The sequence below is a fragment of the Monodelphis domestica genome, chromosome 6 (genome assembly GCF_027887165.1).
Source record: "Monodelphis domestica isolate mMonDom1 chromosome 6, mMonDom1.pri, whole genome shotgun sequence".
Taxonomy (NCBI): domain Eukaryota; kingdom Metazoa; phylum Chordata; class Mammalia; order Didelphimorphia; family Didelphidae; genus Monodelphis; species Monodelphis domestica.
Genome location: NC_077232.1, coordinates 278,133,469 through 278,158,080, shown reverse-complemented (window position 1 = coordinate 278,158,080; position 24,612 = coordinate 278,133,469). Strand labels below are relative to the sequence as shown.

The window sequence follows — 24,612 nt, the reverse complement described above, 5'->3', positions numbered from 1 at the left end:
TTGAAGATGTTGTACCTTTAGTTTTTTTTAGTTATTATGTAAAAAGAAATGAGAATGCAGGCATTTTGGGAGAGAGAGGAGAGAAGTTAATAGAAAGTCAAGTTATCAAAAATATTTAATTCATGATTAAAATTTTAATTCATGATTTAAAATGTGACTTCATTTTTAATAGTAAAATGAAATCTAAACCTCTTAAGGGAAAGGTAATATGGGATAAATCATGGTTACAAAGTAAAAGACATGATTAATTAGGCCTAAATTTAGACCACAGGCTCTTACAGAAATTGTTTGCAACATGACAATATTCTAAATACACTTCAGGTTAAATTTCAGAGTATTGAGTTGTGTGTATTTGAGGCATGTTTGAAGTAGAGCCTGCCTGCCTGCCTGCCTGTATTCAAGAGAATAGACCATTCTAATCTGGCTAAGCACCCAAAGGGAATAACTTGAAGAAGTACACCTTGCTGGTCCTCAACATGCATGTAGGAAGGCCTTGGCTGTTATGTTACTTGTTGCATGGTAACACTTCTCTCTCTTAACTAATAGTTATAATCTTTCTTTGTTTTACTAACAGTCCTCTGAATCACTTTGTGGAGGCTCTGGGAATAAACGTGACTGAAATTTATTTTAGCTGTGTTCTGCTGTGAGAATCATGAGGATTATGGTTTGGTACAGAGCCTGAAAATTGTGTTGTCAGCTCGAGGCTCAAAAATTCCATTTGCCGATGTCTGAACTAGCATTTTTCAGTTTCTAGCAGGACTGAACCAAAAGATCTCATTTTCAGGGTTTGGAAAAGCCAGTGTTATTAGGAAAGGTGGTGTCCAATAAATATTTCTTGAACTGCTGCTCAAGACACAATGCCACATCCAGAGCTGGGCAAGAAGCAGTCCCTCTCCAGAGGCAAACATACTAATAGAAAAGATAAGACTCATTGGCAGGTCAAGGCAGGGTGTACGTGCTGCCTGCCAACCAAATGCCATAGACCTGCAGTTCAGTTCTGCATGCACTTATGTGTCAGATGGGTGTAAGACATTGTGCCACGGATTAAGGAAAGGTGTCCCTGAGCTAACCCTAGAAGCCTGGTTAGAATTTCAGTAGACACGAATGAAATGAGGGTAGTCTCCTTCTAGAATATGGTACAAGTAGAGGTGATGAAAAGGCATGATATATATTCAGGAGTGGAAAATAGTCCAGATTGTCTAGAACATAGGGTCCAAATCACATCCTGCTATGTCCCTATTCCATGGTTAACAAACTTCCCCTAATTTCATATCTTTTCTTCTTGGGCTCCTTGAACCCACAGAGACCTTATTCCCTCCCCCAGACAACACCACATCCTTGGCCATCCTTGCTAGCACTAGCTATACTTTTTCTAATAGTCCCTAACATGCTGGTTTAGGGAATGGCTAAGGAGTTATATTATTCTTTCTTCTTCCCTGCTATTTTCACTAGCATTGCCTCCTTTTTGGAAGACTATGCCCCTTAAATTTATTACCCAATCAAGAGCTGTTAAGCATTATCCCCTTGGAGAGTGAGGGAAGGGAGGAACATGCACAAAGGTGAGCATGTGAGATTACCTTTTATTTTAAGACTTCATAACAAGGGATTTCATATTACACAATCTACTTAATTAGAAGCAGCATAAGAGAATAGAGAAAGAAAACTTCATATCCAGCAAAACCTTAGTTCAAATCCTGGTGAAAATACAATGGTTGTGTGACTGGGTAGATCACTGGGTCTCACAGACCAAGTGCACAGGAGTTGCTGATCTGAATCCGTTGGAGTAGTTTCTATCCTGCAGTTCCCCTTGCTGATGAGACCATAGATCTGGATCAACTCATGGTCCCACCTCCATCTGCCTTGATGCTGGGATGTTCTGTCCCTGTTCCTCTGGTTCAATGCCAGAGGGAGAGAGAGCATTGGCTTGAGATGCACCAGAGAGTGTGCTTGAGTGGATCCATGCTGGTTCCATTGGCTTGAAAATAAACATTGTAGCCTTCAAGATTCAGATTTGAATTGAGGCAAGCCCAGAATCTTAATATTTCTCCATTTTATTTGTCCTTATTCATATTCACCTCCAAAATCCAAGAGACCTTCTTTATTATGAGGCATTTTCATCTCCAGACTAATCTTAAACAAAGAAACCCTTCAGTCTACCTGCACTAATCAGAATACCCTAGGTCAATGATGGCAAACCTTTAGAGACAAGTGCCCAAACTGTAACCCGTATGTGGCATACAAGCCTCCCTACCTAAGCTCCCATTGGGCTACTGGACAGAGGGATGGGTCATGTGAGAAATGTCCTCCGGTGTGAGTGGAGAGGGGGAGGGGATCAGTCCCCTCTGGTACACATGCTATACTTTCACCAATACAGTCCTAGGTGCACTTTGGAGCTTATCACAGAGGTCCCCAGAAAGACCCTCAAAAGGATACATATTAAGAGCCCACTCTGTGTCATCCCATCCCCTCATGTATGAGGTGACTGCCAAAGTTCAGAACTTTCCCTTCAGTGTAAATGAGCAGTGTACTGAGGTGTCTAACATTTCAGTATTTTCATCTCTGATAAATATCTCAATAAAAATGTAGTAGACTCATATAACTAGCCCCAAGGGATGCTTTAGAATTACTTTAACTAGTGCAAAGGATTCCTTTTTTTCTTTAAGTGAAAATACTATAGATATAACACAGTGGGTGAAGAAATGCCATCCATTAGGAAATAGTACTTACTGGGTCTACTCAGTCTCCTGGGAAATAAGCCTTAATTTTGAAACAGTGATATGCTGAAAATAATGAGGTTCAAAATAAAATGAGATTACCTTCTTAGGAGAATCAAGCCAAATAGAAGAAAATTATATTTCTGGAATAATTAGGATAGCCATGACTTCAATTAATTTATTTCACAGAGGCAGATTATTTTCTGAGTTACAAGACATTTCATATCTCATAGTTAAAAATCAGCTTTAATTGGTAAATAAATGAATCAGGTGTTGGGAGGATGAGGGGACAGGGGCAAGGCAATGTATAGATATGGGGACAATTTTCAAGGTATACATTATTATTTGAGTGACTTGCGTTTTGTTTACAGAAAATCAGTCTAATCAAGACCAGGCATCTATGTTGGAAGGTGAATTGGATGCAGAATATGTTTTTTGGAATCTTTAGATCACCAAATGAAATTAATGAACAGATATTCCTGTAATGCATGTGAATTTCCAAATTGATCAAATCCTGAATCAGAGCAATCTTGTTTTGTATTGGACTTCCTAAATGAATCAAATTTTAAAATTGATTGTGTAACAACTATAGACTTTCTGACTACCTCCTTATAACAGATACTTTTTCACAATATATTAATTACATTCTCAAGTTGAGGATCTAAAATTATTTTCAGGGTGATGTTTTAGGATTGGGATTTTTGAGACAGTAATTTCCTTCTAAAGAGGTATTGGGATGTAATGAAAAGAGCGCTGGATGTGGAACCAGATGGTCTGGGCCTGTGGTCTGCCTCTGACTATTGTGAGGCCTTGGCTTCTCCCTTAACCTTGTCTATTATCAGTTTTTCATCTCTGAAATGGGAATACTAATTAATTCCCTAACTTAGCTAACAGGGGTATTGTGAATAGTGCAATGGTGTATATACAACACTTGGCCTAAACTTTTGGTAAAGCCCCATATCAATCAATGTCTGCTTTTCTTGCCTTTCTAAAATAAGCCAGGACTGGGGAGGTAGAACAGGAAATGACTGACTCCTAGAACTGGAAATTGATGGCGGCTATGACCAGCCTTTAATTAACATATGTCAGCATTTGGGCTCATCTCCTCTGGAGTTTACTTTAAGTGCCTTTGATACATCCTCTTTCCCACTGAAACTGCTGATAAATTCCCTGACTTTCTCATTGTTAGTGGCTTTGTGCCACTCAGCCCTCAGACTGATAAGAATTCATTGTTATAATTTGTTGAATTGGTGTTTGATGGAAGACATAAATATTTAAATAATTTTTAATCATTAAAATGAGTATAAGTTTGCATTTATACACGCAGCACCCATTTTGGAGAGTGACCCTTTTCCTTTACTTGGAAGATGTTTTAAAAAATTCTGTTGACAAAAATGTTAAATTACATTGTAATTTAGAAATTGTTCTGAGAGTCAGCGGAGTGGCTCACTAGATAGAGAGCCAGGCCTGGAGACAGGTCCAGGATTAAAATCTAGTCTCAGACATTTCCTAGCTCTGTGCCCTGGGAAGGTCACTTAACCCCCACTGCCTAGCCTTTACCACTCTTCTGCCTGGAAGTTAAGGGTTTAAAAAAAAAAAAAGAAATTACTTTGCCTGTGATGAATTTCCAGTTTGTTTTTTTCTTTTTCAACTTTTAAGGACAACCATATCTACTTCTGCCCTACTCTTAGTTGAAGTGTTGCATATCATATTTCTTGCTTATTTTGTATGTATTCTTCCTAAGAAAGGCAGGCGCTCTTTTTAACTACAAAACAGTCCTGTTTTGTAAACAAGTAAAAAAAAAAAACTACGTAAGTTGAGGCTAGAGTCAGAGGACCTCACTTCTCACCCCTGTTTTGTCTATACTGCCTATGTGACTGAGGGGAAGGTGCTAAATCTCAATTTCCTCACTTATAAAATGAAAGAATCATATGACTGTCAGAATCTTTTATAGCTCTAAATCTGATCCAATGAACTCGTTTGCAAAAGCCAGATTTTTTTTTTAATGAGTCATTTTTGGTAGTACTGTACTTTAAAAATTATTTTTATATTATTTAATTTACTTGTAGAATTTGCAATTGGCAGTGATTTATCCTGTCTATATCTGTACATAGACTAGTACCAAGCTGGTTTTTGTTTTTAAGAATTTCTATCATATTCCATTATTTGCAAAGAACAGGCTTGTGCTGAATTGTGTTCTTAGGAAAAGGAGTTTGTTAAGAGTTTTCCCTACATGTTGAATACATTAAAAGCCTCATTTGGAGGGAAAAATCATAAACTTAGCCTCTAAATGTAAAAGAATTAAAAAAAAAACACTTTAATTTTAGACATAGTTCTGTTACATGTATTTAAATCAAATTAATTTTAAAGATTAGATTGTTATGAGGACAGAGTTTCTTGTATTGAGAATCCAGTGCTTCAGAGAAAACTATACAGGTCAATTAATTGTTGTGAAGTTTTCCAAAGAAGGAGAGCCCATCCTGACTCCAGGTAGCCTGTTCCACATTGGGTCATCTCCAGTCATTAGGAAGTGTTTTTTGACAAATTTACATTGACCTTCTCTCTTCTGTTCCTGGTCTCTTCCTTTGGGGCCAAACAGAACAAGTCTGATCCTTTCCCATCTAATAGCTCTTCAAAGATTCCCACAGAGTTAGCTTATCATTGGCCCACTGCCTTGTGTATGATCTGGTGAGCTAAGAAGGGTTTCTATGTTATTAAATGAAGTTTTGTTGGTTTTAGCATATAAGAGTAGTATGACATATTTTGCTAAAAGCTTTGCTAAAATTTAGGTACATTATGTTCACAGCTTTTCCCTCATCTTCTAGTTGAAAGCTGCTTCCTAAAACTTTCCTAGTTTTCAAATTGATTGGACAGTTGTGCAGACTCTGTTGACTTTTTTGAAAATCAGGATCAGGGGCATCTGGGTGGCTCAGTGGTTTGAAAGCAAGGCCTAGAGATGGGAGGCCCTAGGTTTAAATCTGGCCTCAGACACTTCCTTAGCTAGTGTGACCTCGGGCAAGTCACTTAACCCCCATTGTCTAGCTCTTACTACTCTTCTTGGAACCAATAAGTATTGATTCTAAGGTGGAAGGTAAGGGTCTAAAAAAAATAAGGATATTTTGTTCTTCTTCAGTCCCTGTTTTTCCTGGTCTCCTCTTATCTTACATATCAACTTCATTACTTATTTCTTCTGTCATTTCCAATGTCAAGGTCATTCTCCTTTGCAGAGAAAACAGAAACACATTAAGAGTTGAGAAGCTTTTGCTTCTCTGTTACAGGCCAAGGAGTCTGATGCTCTTCTTTACAAATGAAGAGACTAAAGACCTAGAAAAGTTAATTGTTTTGGCCCGGGTCACACAGCTAGTAATTATCTGAGGCAGGATTGAAACCCAGGACTTGATAATTCCAAGTCCAGCGCTCTGGCATTTAATAATGTTTAATAGTTTCACTAAAGGAAATGCCCTTATTTTTAAAAGAGATTTTACAAGTAATAATGTTATTTATCTGTTACAGGACCTCAGAATGGTTGGAATGACCCTCCAGCTTTGAATAGAGTTCCCAAGAAAAAGAAGGTATTAGATGAAAGCACTATCCCAGACCCTCTCTATCCCATAGCAGATAACTGTTACTCTAGATTAAGCTGTGCTTAGAGGATACTGAAGTTCCCAGGAAAACCCAAATTGTCTGTCTAGTCTGTTGAAAATTTCAGATCCATCTCCAAAATTAGTGGAAGGAAAATTGTGAAGTGGAATAATCAAATTTTGATGTTAGCACCATGTATTAAGAATCGTTTTTAGAAGGAAAGATGTCAAAGACACCTATGCTTTTTCTTCCAAAAACAAGAGTTTAAAATGTCAAAGATGGCGTTTTGAGGGAGTATTTAGATCTTTAGGTTTCAGTGCTAATCAAAGGTCAAGTGATGGTGTATTGAACCATTTAGAGGTTAGGTAGTAAGATTGTGAATGAGATTTTGACTATATTTTAGCAAAGTGATGAAACAGAATCAGATGAGAAACAGACAGGAGAACCTTGGAACTGATATCAGACTTCAGAATACCATCTAGAGATTTCAGAATACCATCTAGCCATCCTGTAATCCAGACATCCCCTCTGCCACATAGGCAGCAAATGGTTGATCCTTCTGGGCTTGACTAGAAGAACCCCAGTGAGGCGGAACCCACTCTCTCCTTTAGGATAACTTTAACTTTAAGTTTTCCCCTTTGCAACTCCCATCCGCTGCTTTGAATTCTTCCCTGAAGTAATAATGAAGCATGATCCTGACTTTGTTGGTCTCCCTAGCCTTGGGATATATCAAAAGGTTAGTGAGTCTGTGATTAGTTATTCCTTAATAAACATTCAGCAGTTGGCCGCTTCTCTTGGTAATAAACATTGTTTTTAGAATTTGTAGGTGCCCAGGGACTAGGGGTTAACAAGATGCTAGAGAAAAAGTGGAAATAAGACTTGATTCTTCCTCCTTCCAGAGCTGATAGCCTAGTAGGACAACACAGCAGGATGTATCATTAGTGAGTTTGGGAGTAACAAAACAAAGTGTATTGTAGGCTATTACTGATCATAGAAATCAAGGAAACCTTCCTAGATTTTTGGTATCTGAGTTTGAACTGTGTTAAGAATGAAGAGGAGTTAGAGTTCATAATTCCTCTTAAAAGGAGAAGCTGGTGTGAGCACAAAACAGGTTCAGGAGGGAAGTGGGGAGGGATTTGCCTTGTTAGATTGGAAAATAGAGGATTTGGAGTAGAAGAATAATACAAGACTGGATGAGCTGATGACTGATGACCATGTACAGAATAGGCTTCCCCTCACAAGATAGTTTTTAGAAGGCTGATTTTAAGCATGAAGCCATTGGTCTATGAGAGGTGTAGGTGATTCCAGAGGGAACTTTAGAAATTTGTGACTGGCCTAACCCTCTCATTTTGAGAATGTTGTAATGTAACTTTCTTTTGAATTCTACTGTTATGTTTGTATTTTGATTTTTAAAAGATTCCAGACAATTTCACACCTCCTGTACCCATCACATCGCCAATCATGAACCCTCTGGGTGATCCTCAATCACAGATGCAGCAGCAACAGCAGCCCTCTGTTCCAGCACCTCTCTCAGGACAGGCTCCATTCCCACAACCACATCTCTCAGGGAGCCAGCCTGTCCTGCAGAACCCCTTCCATGGCATCCAGCAGCCCCTGCAGCCTGCTATCCCACCAGCTTTCTCAAAGCCGAATATGGAGGGTGCCCCAGGAGCTCCAATTGGAAATACTATCCAGGTAATCAGAGGAGAGAAGTCAATGTCCCAGTTTAATGGCAGCCCTTTGTTTTAAGTTAAATGTAGCCTACTTGGACTAGGGGCCTGAGGTGCTTTCATGTATGATGTACACAAGCCATTGTGTTGGCCTTTGAATATTAATACACAGTAAAAACTGCAGAGGAGATAAGAATCTGTCTGTGTTAGCCCTATGATGAAGTTCTGCTTCCCATAGTTCTGCCACTGAACTATTTCCATTTATTCAATTTTGACTATTATTTTAGGTCATTCTTCTGTCTCATGTTGCTATATGGAAACTTGCCAGAAAGCAAAGTAGATTATGAAATGCAGTAAATGGACAGTTGTTTTTGTAATAGTATGAAATGTGTGACCACCACCCCCTCCCCAAGAGGAAGCATATTAGTTTGCGTTGAACACTTGGATGCTCCACAGAAGACAAAGGATCAGTACTTTTATTTGACATAAATCTTTGCACAGAATGTGGATGTACTTCTGTGGTTGGCTTCTGTCTTAAGAAAGTAAAGGCTTTGTTGGGAAGCATAAGGTTACCTAAAAGCAGTAATTATCACCCAGAACCTACTTTTTGTAGGGTGGCTGGCAGAGTTTTAGATTCTTCTCACAGTGAGTGGGTGATGAAATAAAAGATTGTTTTAATGGGGGTAAACTAACATTTTACTGTTTTTCAAAGAGCTTGAGTTTGGAAAATTCCATCCTGCAAATGCTAAACTGAATAATTTTTTCCTTGTGTACTACACCACCCAGTTAGCCCTGTCTAGCTTTGGATGCTTCTGTCTTAACATGTCTCTAGGTTTCAGATCAGTTACAAATCATAATTGTCAACCCAGAGATAATCAAGAGGTTTCAGGTATAGCCATATCCTAAAGTCCACCCTTGGTGATATAGATTAACTTTAGATGTGGGAGTAGCCATAACTAGGATTTTGTCCTTCAGATTTGATACTGATGGCACTTAGAGTCCTCTACCAATTTAGCAAGAATAATTAAAGTAGGAAATTATTAGATGGAGAACTAAAATGAGTTCTTTGGCCTGTCCATGTTGTGGTTGATTCCTGCCCACCTTGAGGTGATGCTCCATCCTTCTCAACTTAAGGGGCCATGTTTACTTTAAGTATAGTTCATGGTACTAGATGTGTGTTGGTGAAGACATGGCATGTGTGCTCTGGCGTGCTTGAGGGGGCTGCTCTGTTCTCCCTCTCCACAGCACCTGAGGACATTTTTCACAAGCTCTGCCCCTCCTCTCAGCAGTCCAATGCAAGCACTTCCTCCCTCTGCTAGCAGGGGTAATACAGGGGGCTCACAAGCAGCTTAAAGGTGCAGTTTGGGCAAGTAATCTCTAAAAGGTTCACCAATGCTGGTTGATGAGCTAGGCCAAGAACCAGCTCTTTTGGGTGGGCCAGAGACTTCAATTAATTCTTTAAACTCTTCCCAAGTCCTTGAATAGTGGTTGATTACCTCAGCTAGGTCAAGATAGGAGTAATTGTAAGAAACCTACTGGAAACCCAAACTAGTCTCAAATGCCAGGAATGTGGCACACTGATAAGGAAGGCCTCTGAAGTCATGGCCTGTCCCTGAACTAGCCAGTGTGAATAATGATGCTATGTCACTTAACTGTCCACAACCAAAACACAGTAAGTTTGTTACTTCTCCCTGCCAGCATGCAGCCATTGGGCAGAGTAGTATATTAACTACCATGTCTGCCACAGCAGATGATGAACCTGTTATGAAGCCAGCTGTATTATTGTTAGGGCTCACTGACAAGCAAAAAGAGTGCTGAGGCCCAGGCACCCTCATATTCTTGCATACATGTGTATAGAAGAGGTCTGCATTCCCTTGAAAATCCTTGTGTATCTTCCAGCACGTACAGTCCTTGCCCACAGAGAAGATTACCAAGAAGCCCATTCCAGATGAGCACCTCATCCTCAAGACCACATTTGAGGAGCTTATTCAGCGATGCCTTGCCTCTGCCACAGACCCGGTAGGTTCTTGTGTTTGAAAGATTAGAACCAACATGAATGTCTGTGGCTTTCTATGAGAGCTGCTGCTCACAGCCTTTAAAGGTATATATCTTAAAACTCCTCTGTTTGAGGCTGAAAGAAGCTAACTGCTTGAGGAGGAAGTTAGAGTATTGTGGTCAAAGCCAAATAAATAGAAATAGAGGCCGCTAAATCATACAGAAGGATCCCTGAAGGCTCTATATTGACTCAGTTTCAAAATGTAATCTTATCCATGCTTTATGATATTTTTTATTTATTTTGTACAATATTTCCCAATTACATTTTCATCTGATTCAAGCCATACTTGAGAGTGGTGCAGACTTGTGGGTTGTGTTTGACCCATGCTTATTGAATGACACATTTCTTTTTGGGAAATTGGAAGGCATTGCCCTCAAATCCTCTACCCTATGTTCCTAACATTAAACATATAAAACCACTTATGCCAATAGAGCCTCCATCTGATTTCCTCAACCTAATTGTTTCCTGGGAGGGTCAGAGGTCAGGCCCTGGCATTGTCATCAGAGATCAGAACAGACTGATGGGGGCTGGTGTTGTGGTTCTTTAGCAGCATCCACTGCTCTCTAAATGCCACTGGGAAAGGAGAGGAGGGGGAAAGGTAAGGGGAAAGGCCTGTGGACTGGAAGTACCTCCTGTGAACTCCAATAGAGGTTTTTCTTGACATAGATCTCATTTGTTAGCCCTCTTGTGGGCTCCTAAGACACAGTAATGGTGACTGTGGGAATCATTAGCCACCTCATTCCCAGGAGAGTGATTCAGTCTTTTAAGTCACTCATGGAGTGACATGGAGTAGGGCCTTGCTGGGCAGCTCAGCAAGCTGAAGGCCCCTTCTCTGTTCCCTCTGGCTCTCCCTTATCCCTTTCAAGCTCTTCCTCAGTGGGTGCATACTCTTTTGTTGAGGATCCTGACATAGCAACACTTTGTCTTCTCCAAAGGGGAAGGTTAATGAGCCCCTTGCATTATTACATTATGTATTATTATGCATCATGTAATGCGCCCCTTGGGCTTCTTCAGGAGTCACTGTCCTGGATGAAACCTGACACTTCAGTGTAGATGCAACCAGATCCTGTGTTATCCTCACTGTAGTTCCATGGTATCTGAATGACTTCTTCTTAGCAGCTTGTAATATTTTTTTCTTGGTCTGGTAGTTCTTGAATTTGACTATAACATTCCTGTGTGTTGTCAGTTGGGGATTAAGTACAGGAGGTGATCTGTGGATTCTTTCAAGCTCCACTTTTCCCTCTTGTTCTAGAATGTTAGGGCAGTTTTCTTAGATGATTTCCTGTAGGATGATGTCCAGGCTTTTTCTTTTTGTCATGGTCTCCTGGTAGACCCATGATTCTTAAGTTGCCTCTCCTGGACCGATTTTCTAAATCTTCTGTTTTGTGAATGAGATGTTTCATATTTTCCTTAAAGTTTTTTTTCTCAGTTGGGGACTTGACATAGGACATCCTTCTATCTCGCCCGAAAGGCACAGTTATTAACCCGTCCACTAAGTCGTATGTCCAGCCAGAGCCCCAAATCCTCCCATACACAATCACACAACAATTCACACTGAACAGACCCACTGCTCACCTTTGGAGAGTCACCACGACAGCTGGGAGAGAACTACCCTTGTCCCAGAGGTCCTCAGGGTGTCATATCAATCGGACGAGCCCCCATATGTTGGGGTCCGAGTGGAGACCACCCAAGGAGCACACGGAGACAATGCAATTCAGGCAAGGGAAAGTCTTTATTACTAGCACGCTAGGGAAAACTCAGACAAGTGAGTTTCCCCCGAAGCACAGTCAGAGTGGAGTTTGGGCTTTTCTGTCAACCTTCACCCTTGGAACAAGGCTCTCAGAGCAGTCTGTGGAGGGAGTAGTGTTGGAGCTTGATTAATAAGATTAAGCCCAGTGGAGTTGCTCTTGCAGAGCAGGATGTGCCAAAACTGGGGGTGGGGGTGGGGGGTGGAACATGGAGTGCCTCAGCTGCGATTGGGCTGCCTTTTCTGAGTTTCTCCTCCAGCTGCCTCCCCACTACCTATGTTCAAAGCCCTGAGCCTGATACAACATTGCCCACAAGATACTCCCTCTAGACTAGTGCCCTTGTCCATCCACCCAGAGATTCTAGCCACCCCTGGAGGCTCAGTACTGTAGGTGGGGGAGGGGTCCTGGGGCCTTCCTTCCTCTAAAACCTGAGTGTTCTTGAATTCAAGCTTTTTGGGGGCATACCTTTTGAGTTGAATCCAGCAGGAAGGTTCCTTAGCTCTGCCCTGTTGTTAGATTTGGTTTTCAGTCCCCTGGAAACATTTTGTTTTTAATTGGTGAGGAAGGGTTTTCAGAGGTCTGAATCAATTTGGCTGCCTCTATGCTGCCATCTTGACCCCGCCCCTGAAACCTGACACTTTCTCCTCCATTGACTTCCAAAATTCAACTTTCTGATGCTGCCCCTACTACAGTTTTTTCAGGCATATAAACTGATTTAAACAAAACAAAGTGAATCCTAGGTTTGGTCAGGGTACAATTTCAGATTGTGACAATACCAATTGTGACAAGGAAATAACTTTTAAAAGACTGATATATATTAATTTAAGGTCGCCAAGGAATTCAGCTATGTAATTCCTAAATGAAAACTCAAGTCAGCCGTCAACCTTTTATGGAGTTTTAATTACAAACAGGAGGAAGAAAGGAATTAGAGATAGAGAGATAGAGGTAGAGAGAAAGGGGAGAGAAGGGAATAGGGCTTAAATACCCCTTCTGTTTAGGCTGGGCCAAAAGGCCCAAGCCCTTAGATAGCTGGGGCAAAGAAAGGAGATCAGTCCCTATTACTCACGTGACCAAAATGGAGAAACAGTCTCAGAGCCCCCACCTTCAGCTTCCTTCAGAGCAAGCTTCTCAGAGCACACTGCAACCACTCCGACAAACTCCTAAAACCACCCCCCTGAGTCTTCAGACCCCCCTCTCTCTTTAAGGAAACCATCCAAGTTCCCTCCCCTCAGTTCTCACATCTACCAATCACTGTCCATCAATTTCCCTGTGCCAATGGAGGCTCTAGCTTAACCCAGGACCGCCCAGAGGTCTCTGGCTTTGCACATGTCTGTTGAAGGTCATATTTTCAAATAATTAAATCTTTGATCCTTTGCTACAGCCCTTCCTAAATCCTGTTAACCTGAGTAGGGTAGAGATTGGAATAATTAAATTTTGATCTATGCTGCAGCCCTTCCTCAATCCTGTTAGGACTGAGTAGGGTGGAGATTGATTCCAAGTATCTCCATTGTATCAATTCTAAAATCAATCATGACTCAAAGAAATTCCTGTTCTATGCTTAAGCATAGGTCAAAGTCCTTTCCATTGTTCAGCAAAAGGTTTCTGTCCTAAAGTAATCTTAAGAAGGGAGGAGGGGGAAACTCTCATGCCAATGGGATTCACATTCCAATAGCCAAGACCCACTATCAATAGGAAATTTTTCAAGTATGAAATTTCCCAATGGTGAAATTTCCAACATTTATAAGTCTAAGAAATTTTAAGGTTTACATTGTTCTCTTATCCACTTGCTATTCTTTGACTGTCAAAAAATAACTCCTGAGATCTTTTTGTTTGGTGAGATTTTTTTTCCTGGACAAAATTGCTATTTTTACTATTAGCACAAGTTTTATTATAACATAATTCTACTCCCAATTTTACTTTAGTACTTCCAAAAGTTATAAAACACTACTGTAGTATATGATTTCTTTTCTGGATGGTGCCACTGGCAGACTAGAAGTGATACTGATCAAGTCACTGTTTCCTTCAGTTTTGGATAGTTACCTATACAAATGACCCAGTCACAATACACTGATTCTTCCCACCCTCCAAAAGACAAAAACATGCACATACAGAAAATACAACAAAAACCTTCCTTTAATTTAGAGGGTCTTAGTTGTTTTTTGTTTGTTTGTTTGTGTTTTTTGGTGTTGTGGACTCCATAGATAAAGCCTATGGGCCTCTTCTCGGAATATTTTAAAGTTCATAAGATAAAATACAGATGAATTATTTTGAAACACAGTTAAGAACATTGGAGAAAAAATTCACTGTGTTCAAGTTAAGAACCCTTGCTTTAATTTTATTACTTCCTCTTTAGTTTTCCTAAGTAACTAAAAGATTTTTTTAATGTAACTACTTTCTTTGACTATGCAGTTTTCTTTTTCCTTGTAATAAAGGGAAAAGGTAGGATTGAAAACTTTATGGTTGAGTACATTCATGTTTTAAAAAAAAAACTTACCATCTGTTTTAGAATCAATCTGTGTATTGGTTATGGTTACAAGGCAGAAGAGCAATAAGGGCTAGGCAATGGAGGTTAAGGACTTTCCCAGAGTCACACAGCTAGGAAGGGTCTGAGGCTACATTTGAACCTAGGACTTGGCTTTCAATCCACTGAGCCATCCAGCTGCCCCCGAGTGCTCTCATTTTTCATATAAATTAAATGTTTTAGATAAAATTTAAAAAACTTGCTTTAGTAACTCTTTACATTGAAAATAATTAATTTTAAACCATAGAATGGCAATTTCTTGGTCTCTTCCTTCAGAATCCAAGCGATGCTTCTTTGTACATTGATGTGCAGTTTTCCTCTTTAATGGTCATAGCTTGTTTTTGGTCTCTCTTTATACTGTTCTTTCACTTTATATTATTTCGTAAAAGTCTTGATTTCCATTTACTGAGTTTCTTTGTATTAAAAGTAAAGCCCATCTGACAATGATTCATATCCAGTTCTCGGAGAGTTTTGAGGAGTTAAGCAGCTTCCATTAAATCATATCAGAGCTAGATATGTAGTCTTAAGTGATTGTGTATCTTGATCCCTCCTCTTCCTCAACTTTTATAAAGCTATTGACCCCATCTTAAATTTCGTATCTCTCCCAGACTTAGGGCTGTGTTCCATGCAGAGACATTTCAGAGTTGTTTAGTGAATTGTAGTAAACTCCATGGGGGTCAATTTCTAATTTCATCTTAAAAGTTTTGGGTCTGTGATCCCTTAGGTACTTTCCAGCTCTAAAGTCTTATAAAAATTTCTTTTTATTTTTATTCTGAGTTTAACTCTCCAAAAGGGAAAATAAAAACATTCCCATACATAAAGTAGAACAGAAAAAATATTCTATGTTAAAACATATGTATGTATTTATTTATAGTTTGCTTTTCTTTCTAAATGTACAAAAGTGTAATAAATTATGTTTCAGAACTCTTCTGCTCATCTGTTTTCTTCTGATCTTCAATTCTGTGCATTTTTAAAAAATGCTTCAATGGGGGGCAGCTAGGTGGCTCAGTGGATTGAGAGCCAGGCCTAGAGACAGGAGGTCCTAGGTTCAAATCTGGCCGTAGACACTTCCTAACTATGTGACCCTGGGCAAGTCACTTAACCCCCATTGCCTCTGCCTTGGAACCAATACATAGTATTGATTCCAAGATGGAAGGTAAGGGTTTTGAAAAAAATGCTTCAATGACCTTCCTTTTTTCCTCCTTTTTTCTTTTTTTTTTTGGAGAGCCAATTTCTAGCTCCCTTTTCTCTGAAAATTCCTTACCTAAATATAAAAAGAAAAACACAGTCTTTGTAACAGATCAATGCAAAATCAAGCAAATGGCTCCCCATAGTCTTCATCTGCAGAAATGTATGTCTTATTCTGTGCTATTAGCCCTTTCCACGAGTTGGAGAGAACCGTGCTCCTTCCTTGGTCCTTAGAGTTGTGACTGGGCATTGGGTGGATCTGAGTGCTTATTAAGGCCCTAAAAAGTATTTTGTTTTGTTTTGTTTTTTACAGTGTTTTTAGTGTATAAATTATTTGTATCACTGTTATTATTTAATTATGTTTTTCTCTTCCACAGCAAACAAAGAGAAAGTTAGATGATGCCAACAAACGCCTGGAATTCCTATATGATAAACTTAGAGAGCAGACAGTAAGTTTTGGGGGGGCGAGGAGAATGATGATAAATTTCTTTGTCTAGCAGCTTCCTTGACTGTTTACTCACTAAAGAAAGGGAATGAATTGTCAATGTGAGCCTATCTGGGTTTAATTAGAACATGCTGTTCTAATTTGACCCCCTTTTTAGTCTAACTTGGTAGATCAGGGAAATGCCATGAACCTACTGTATATACTTAGATTTCCAGCTGGGTTGGCAAACCCCATGATCTCTTTTTGGTAAGAGGGCATCATGTTCACGGTGAGAGATTAGGGAGGTGGAGTCCAGAATTCTGACTGACAGATCATAGTCAGTCTGAAAGAAGGCCCCCAGGCCAGTGCTACAGGGTGCCATTTGTGCTTGGTCCCACCTGGCCTCTTTCACATTCTAATTCAGTTACACGGATGGCCTGATTGTTAAGATTTTTAGATGAAATAAAACTGACAGGATGCCAGAAATGAGACCCAAAAAATCTAGGCAGGTTGGAATGATTAAATCTAATAAAATGAAATTTAAAAAGAAAAATATGAAGTTTTCTATTAGTGCCATTGATTTTATCAACCTGAGTACCAGATGGAAGAAGATAAAGGAGAGGTAGTTCATATGAAGAAGACCTAGGCTTTGGTGGCCCCACCAGCCAAGTGGGAATCAGTATCATGTGGAGTAGCTCTTGGCTACACAGCCCGAGGCTCTAGTAATGCCCCAGGATATCACCTGGTGTGAAGGAGGTGATGTGGCATCATCAGCTGTACATTGCCTTGGTGGGGCCACCTCTGGAGACCGTTTTAGTTCTGGTTGCTGCCTTTTAGAAAAGGCATTTGCATTCTGGGGGGTCTTCCAAGAGTAGAGGACCAGGACCAAGAAGACTCCTGACTCTATAACTTTGCTCTGAAAGTATCATTTGAAGGAATTGAAGAGGGTTAACCTTAAGAGAAGACTTTGTAGGAAAACTGTAGAAAAGGGATATGCTTTATTCTATTTGGTCCAAAGAGAAAAACTGGTATAAATTAGTAGAAATGAGAAAGAAGCAGATTTCATACTGATTTAAGGGAAACTTTCCTTGTGAAACTATATATATAAACAAGTTTCCCCAGGAGATGATTTGTTTCCTAGTATTAGAGCTTCTAGGTAGAAGTTGGATGATCTTAAAAACGGAATTATCATTTGAAAGGACCTTCAGAGCCCCCAGGGAGGTTAAGATCACTCACTTAAAACTGTGACAGGAATTTTATAGAGAGAATTTTATAGAGAGAATTCTACTTCAGATAGAGATTGAATATTTCAGACACTCTTAAAGTTTCATCCAAATCTTTTTTTCATGCGTAATATAATTAGTATAAAAGCACCTCCCTTTAAGTGGATTTGGAAATATAATTACCATACTATGAATTAAATGATGGATTTTTTAAATAGTCGGTTGGGGAGGGGTTTGTGTGAGAGAGCAAGAGAGAGATGTGAAATTCTCTTTTTTTAAAATAGTAACTATAAACTATCTATTATACTCATCTAGCATAGTTACCCTTTCTCTGTTTTAATTGTTGCTTGAAACAGGAAAGGGGGGAGAGAAAATGATCTTTTTCAGAGACCAAATGAATAATTTTTCTTGTGGCTTTTCTGAGACTTGACACTACATTTCCAGGTCACAGTGTAGCTTAATAAGAGCATGAGCAAAGCAGTGAATACAAGGTATAGGTTCTGCTTCCATATTCTTTTTTCTACTTGGGCCCTCTCCAGGACTCTGTGGCATTAATGAAAGTGCTCCAGGTTGACAGAGTCAGAGTTAGGCCTTCTTGGAGACCTTTTGAGGAACTTGGAACAGTTTTGCTGGTTTGGGCATTTTTTTCCCCCGTTTTGATTTTTGTGTACCAAAATGAGAATTTGTGGAGCCACATGAGCTCTGGGACCTATCTCTGTCTTAAGGTCATGACCTATAGGTTAAATGGGAAGCTACATGAGGTGTCTAGGAAGAGAAACATCTCTATCTTTGTTTTTAAACTTTTTTTTAAGGAAAGTATGGATTCAGAGTCATAAAAGAATCAATATCTATATTAGGGAAAATATCATTTTGCATTTATTAGCAACATTTGGCATTGCTTTCTTTATTAACTGAAAATTGAAACATTCTGATCAGTTGAGTAAATGAGTTTGGTGAGAATTTGCTTGGGTCCATATTAAGAACTTTCAGAAATCCCAGGCTTCCAGAATATTCTGAGGAATACAGTTTGTTGCTGTATTATATATATGGTCGTGTCCAGCTTCATTTTGGTGTCTAGATCTAGACTTTGGGAGGTTTTGCAGCTTGTTGAAAAGTTCCCATTTCTGACCCAGCTCTGTGTGCTTGTTTCAGCTTTCTCCAACAATCCTCAATGGTTTGCACAACATTGCAAGGAGCATTGAGACTCGGAACTACCTAGAGGGCCTGAACATTCATACACATGTTGTGAGCAACAGTAACTTCAGCGAGACCTCAGCCTTCATGCCAGTGCTCAAAGTGGTTCTTACCCAGGCTAATAAACTGGGCGTCTGAGTGACCGGCCCTCTCCAACCAGCAATGCCACTCTTTCAGGATCCTCCCCTACCCCACCCCTGCCCCCCATGTAAGCTGCAGCCCAGGTGCCAGTGCTCACTGGCATGCTTCTATGGCTATCAGATTGAGAGCCTTTATGCTATTTTTGCAGATAAACTCACTTTAGAGTGGCTCCAGGACCTTGTGCTTTTTTAAGTTTAATCTCTTATTGCCCGGAAATGATTTCTCTCCTGCAGATAGTAGATTTCATGGATTACATATAATATGGGCTACTAAAGTAAATATTGTACTAATAAAATGTTTTTAAATACTTTGATGAGTTGTTTTAAAAAGAACATTCAGTATGCATTAAACAGAGGTAAAACCAGTTTTACTCCATATTCCCCCACATCCTTCGGATCAACCAGATTAAAAAAATATATAATCTTATTTTATGTGTATCTCATGTTTAATTTTTTTATTGTATACACCTGTACCCTCCAATTTAGTTTAATCCCACTTTCAGAGAGGGGGAAAAAATAGTATTTTGGATCAGAGCAAATAACCCAAATCCAGAAGATAATACACAGGTTTCAGTACATAGAATTTCATTAAAATACACTAATGCTAATACTTCAAAGATCTAGGGTTGCATGTGTGTGAGTGCTCTATTTACTGATGTATATTACAGCCTCTCTATTCTTGGTAAATAGTGAATGTTGTAGATGAAACAAAACCTTTCCTTGATGGTCAGCCCTCATGCAGTAAATCACTCAACTTGTCAAGGCTGGGCTTAAAATGACTGACAGACATTAATATATGCCTTCATGAAAAGTGAGGTTTTTAGAGTTAAAAAAATCTATCTCATAGGGAGAACTATTGAAACATGAGATAATGTTATAATCCAGAGATATGGACTTTGAGAATTCTTGCCCCCCAAGTAAATGTTACTAATAAATTTTGTTTAGATTTTCACTTGAGGGTTTGTTTCATGTCTATCAGATTTGATTTTTTTTTTTAATTATCACTGACTTGAGCTCAGTTAGCTTGACAAATTAGAACCAAAAATTTACTAGCCTACCTTTCCTTTAGGAGGAGTTGCAGTAATAAATGGCCTTGGTAGTTTTTGCCATTCCTTACTCTGAGTGAATGACTAATTTCCAAAGCTCGTATATTGGTCCTTCCATAGAAAGCTCCCTCTTTATTCTGGGCTAGGCTGAGACAGGGGTTTTCATTTGATTGATTACCACTCTTAGAGGAGCAAAAACACTTTGTATATAGGCCAGAGTCCTCTTTCCAATTAGATTCAGAACTTCCTGAGGGCTGGGCCTTTTGTTGCCTCACCATTGTGTTCCATATGTGGAGTTAGTAGTAGTGGTTACAGATAATCTTGGCCATTAAAGGGAGACTATACTCAGGTTCACAAGACCACCTAAGAGGTAGTCAAGGCCACATAAGACAGCTGCTTCCCTGGCTCAATGCTCTGTTCCCCATCTTGTATGCCCCTTGTATACTGGCAGCATGCCTTATGTGTGATGGTTCTTGATATTGAGAATTCCAGTGGAATTCAACTTTATAAGCATTGTCAAGTGCTTACTAGGTTCCAGACAAATGTTAAAATATAGACAAAAAGCCATAGCCCCTGCCTTGGAGGGACTTGTTTTCTGAAGAGCTTGTGCTCAATTATTTATGATGTGCCTACGTAATGCACTGGGAATATCAAAGAAGCCAAAAGATCCCAAGGAGCTCACAATACCATATTTTATTTTTAAAATTAATTTATTTTGGGACATTTATTTAGAATATTTTTCCATGGTTACAAAATTCATGTTCTTCCCCTTCCCCTTCTAGAGCTGACAAGCTATTTTTATAAAAATAACATTTTTCCCCTAACAATTTTTTTAACATTCATCTTTTTAAAGGTCTGAGTTCCAAATTCTCTCTTTTTCTGATCCTCCCTCCCTGCCTTTTTCCCTCCCTGAGATGGTAAGCAATCTGATGAAAATTTTACATATGTAATGATGTAAAACATTTTTCTATATTGGTCATTTTATGGGAGAGATCTCCAGAAAAAAAGAAAAAAATGGACGATAGTCTATTTCAGTCTGCATTCAAATTCTATCAGTTCTTTCTCTGGAGGCAGATGACATTTTGCATCATGAGTCTCTGGGATTGTCTTGGATCACTGTATTGCTGAGAATAATTGAGTCATTCACAATTCATCAAGAAGTATTGCTGTTGGGGGGTGGAGTCAAGATGGCAGCTTAGCAAGCAGCAAAAGTTCAGACCTCGTGGAAGACCCTTCCTTACTGATACAGACTGAATGCTCCTAGGGCACCGAAATTCAATCTGAACAACAGGACAGAAGCGGGGAACCCTCCTTCTGGACTCAAAAGGTATGCCCCCCAAAAGCCGGAATCCAAGAATACTCAGGGCTAAGGGGAAGGCAGAGCGAAGGTCCCAGGACCCCTCCCCCACAACCCAGAGGGCTGAGCCCCTAGCAGCAGCAGGAACCTCTGAGCTGGCAAAGGTGCTGGTTTGCAAGGTCTACCTTGGGAGCATCGGGGCGCTGGGCTCGGAGCATCCAGCTTGGACAGCTGGGAGGAAGCCAGGGAGAAATGGGCCTCGGCTGGGTCCCTCCATCGGGCTCCAGTCTCACCCTTGCCTTGGGCACATCCAGACCAATCCAGTTGAACTAATCCCATCAGAACTCCTCAGAGTTTAGGGAGGCTGGCAAAGGCACTTGCAGACAGGGGAGAAGCAGCTGGAGAGAACTGGAGAGAGCCTGGGCAGCCCAGCCTTCCAGGAGTCTTCAGAGCCTCAGTGCTTCATACCACATACAGCCCAACCCACTTGAACTCAATCCAATCAAAAGCCTCCAGAGGACAGGGAAGCTACAAAGAGGGAAAAACAATCCAATCCATTGGGGGCAGAGAATAGATTTGCACCCTATAGGGGAGTAGAAGGGTAACAAACGGTCTGGTGGGGAGGGAAGCAGTACAAGAGGGGGGGTAATTTTTAGAAAGACTACAGGGAAAATGGGGGGGGGATAAATAGGGAGGAGGGTAGAAAGGGAAGTAAAATAAGGGTGGGAACAAGGGGGACTGTTCAAAAGCAAACATTGGTATAGAAGGAAATAGTGAAAGAAGAAAAGCAGGTAAAGGAGCAGAAATCAAAATGCTGGGAAATACACAGCTAGTAATCATAACTCTGAATGTGAATGGAATGAACTCACCCATAAAACGCAAGCGAATAGCAGAGTGGATTAGAGTCCAAAACCCTACCATATGCTGTCTACAAGAAACACATATGAGAAAGGTAGATACACATAGGGTGAAAGTAAGAGGGTGGAGCCAAATCTATTGGGCATCAACTGACAAAAAGAAGGAAAAAATGCAAAGGAAGGAGGACTTGCAGTCCCAGATCTCAAACTATACTATAAAGCAGTGGTTATCAAAACAATTTGGTACTGGCTAAGAGACAGAAAGGAGGATCAGTGGAATAGACTTGGCGTAAATGATCTCAGCAAGACAGTTTATGACAAACCCAAAGATCCCAGCTTTTGGGACAAAAATCTAGTATTTGATACAAACTGCTGGGAAAATTGGAAGACAGTGTGGGAGAGATTAGGTTTGGATCAACACCTCACACCCTACACCAAGATAAATTCAGAATGGGTGAATGACTTGAACATAAAGAAGGAAACTATAAGTAAATTAGGTGAACACAGAATAGTATACCTGTCAGACCTTTGGGAAGGGAAAGATTTTAAAACCAAGCAAGACTTAGAAAGAGTCACAAAATATAAAATAAATAATTTTGACTACATCAAATTAAAAAGTTTTTGTACAAACAAAACCAATGTAACTAAAATCAGAAGGGTAGCAACAAATTGGGAAACGATCTTCATAAAAACCTCTGACAAAGGTTTAATTACTCAAATTTACAAAGAGCTACATCAATTGTACAAAAAATCAAGCCATTCTCCAATTGATAAATGGGCAAGGGACATGAACAGGCAGTTCTCAGCCAAAGAAATCAAAACTATTAATAAGCACATGAAGAAGTGTTCTAAATCTCTTATAATCAGAGATATGAAAATCAAAACAACTCTGAGGTATCACCTCACACCTAGCAGATTGACTAACATAACAGCTATGGAAAGTAATGAATGCTGGAGGGGATGTGGCAAAGTAGGGACACTAATTCATTGCTGGTGGAGTTGTGAATTAATCCAACCATTCTGGAGGGCAATTTGGAACTATGCCCAAAGGGCGATAAAAGACTGTCTGCCCTTTGATCCAGCCATAGCACTACTGGGTCGGTACCCCAAAGAGATAATAAGGGAAAAGACTTGTACAAGAATATTCATAGCTGCACTCTTTGTGGTGGCAAAAAATTGGAAAATGAGGGGATGCCCTTCAATTGGGGAATGGCTGAACAAACTGTGGTATATGTTGGTGATGGAATACTATTGTGCTAAAAGGAATAATAAAGTGGAGGAATTCCATGGAGACTGGAACAACCTCCAGTAAGTGATGCAGAGTGAAAGGAGCAGAACCGGGAGAACATTGTACACAGAGACTGATACATTGTGGTACAATCGAAGGTAATGGACTTCTCCATTAGTATCAATGCAATGTCCCTGAACATTCTGCAGGGATCTAAAAAACACTATCCACAAGCAGAAGATAAACTGTGGGAGTAAAAACACCGATGAAAAGCAACTGCTTGACTACAGGGGTTGAGGGGATATGACTGAGGAGAGACTCTAAATGAACACTCTAATGCAAATACCAACAACATGGAAATGGGTTTGAATCAAGAACACATGTGATACCCAGTGGAATTGCGAGTGGACTATGGGGGGGGGGAGGGAAGAAAAGAAAATGATCTTTGTTTCCAATGAATAATGTTTGGAAATGACCAAATAAAAATTAAAAAAAGAAAAGAAAAGAAAAGAAAAGAAAAGAAAAGAAAAGAAAAGAAAAAAGAAGTATTGCTATTATACTGCACAATGTTCAGGCTCTGCTCACTTCACTTTGCATCAGTTCATGTAAGTCCTTCCAGGTTTTCCTGAAATCATCTTCTTATTTCTGTGCTATAGCACAGTAGCATTCCATTACTTCCCCCACTTCAAAACCCTTTCTCCTATTACTAGTGATTTTGCAAGATTTCAGGCAACACAAACCCTTGAAAATCGAGTCAAAATGGTATCCATTGACCATAAGACTGGCAAAACCTGAACTGAAAGTAGATGAGAAGTTAGCTATGTGTTCCTAATTAACCTGAAATAAACTGTTTGTTAAATGAATAAATGAAGGCTCTCCCTCCCTCAATCTTATTCCAACCTTGCTGCCCAACTCAATCTTTTTGTGATTATACTAGAGTAAATCAGAATACTTAGGTATTGAAGGGAGCTGCAGATTTGATGGGAGTATCCTAGGCACTGTGAAGATTGGATTTATCTATTTCCTGTTTGTAACAATGAAGATACTTAGTTTAACAAAATCAGGAATGTCATGGGAACTCTAAATTATCCCACCCTACTTAGATTGTACTTTAGGGGAAGATAAAGTTGTAATCTCCTGACTGAACAATGAAGGTACTTAGTTCTCACCTTATAGTGAAACTAGAACTTTAAGTCTATTTTTATGTCTTAATACAAAAAGGTGTTAAGTAACTATAAAGGTTAAATTAATCACTACAAGGTCGAGTAACTAACAAAAGGTGAACTTAACAAAGAAGTGTTAAGTAACTCAAAAGATACAATCAGAGAAGATGAGAACTAAAAGTATGGGCAGTCCTGGAGAAAGCCTTTGATGTGATTGGTAGATGTGAAAATTTAGAGGAGGAGACACAAGGGTGAAAGGTCTATATATTTGGGATTTTTCATCTCTCAGATCATTCTTTCCCTGATTGGTGGTGGAGAGTTAGCTGGAGCAGCGTGCTGGCCTTTTGGCATCTTAGCTACAAGCTATTGTCCGGTTCGATGGTGAGTTTCTGGCTGAATTTTCCTCCTTTACTTTTCCAAATTTATCCCCTTATCTTCTTCAGAGATATAGAGGCAGGGATTTTAAAACTCCCCCTGGCACAGGCCAGGCAGGAGAATCCTATATCCTCTTCCCTTCTTTTTCTTAAATTCCCTTCCTCTATATTAATTAAATTACCATAA

The 24,612-nt window shown here is 39.7% G+C and overlaps 1 protein-coding gene across 12 annotated transcripts in view; it reads left to right on the top strand.

Moving 5' to 3' along the window:
- The window catches only part of SEC31A (SEC31 homolog A, COPII coat complex component), an 88,220-nt gene extending 69,333 nt beyond the window's left edge, over positions 1-18,887 (top strand). For 7 of the 12 annotated variants that reach the window (XM_001362499.4, XM_056803272.1, XM_056803274.1 and 4 more), the window contains 5 exons: positions 6,228-6,286; positions 7,713-7,991; positions 9,866-9,985; positions 15,857-15,928; positions 18,279-18,887. In XM_001362499.4, the coding sequence (XP_001362536.2) occupies positions 6,228-6,286; positions 7,713-7,991; positions 9,866-9,985; positions 15,857-15,928; positions 18,279-18,458 (710 nt within the window). In that variant the 3' untranslated portion in view covers positions 18,459-18,887. Of the gene's footprint in view, positions 1-3,085; positions 3,125-6,227; positions 6,287-7,712; positions 7,992-9,865; positions 9,986-15,856; positions 15,929-18,278 lie in introns of all 12 variants that reach the window. The other 5 variants (XM_003341377.3, XM_007495813.2, XM_007495811.2 and 2 more) reach the window with 1 other exon arrangement.
- Positions 18,888-24,612: the final 5,725 nt, after the last annotated feature.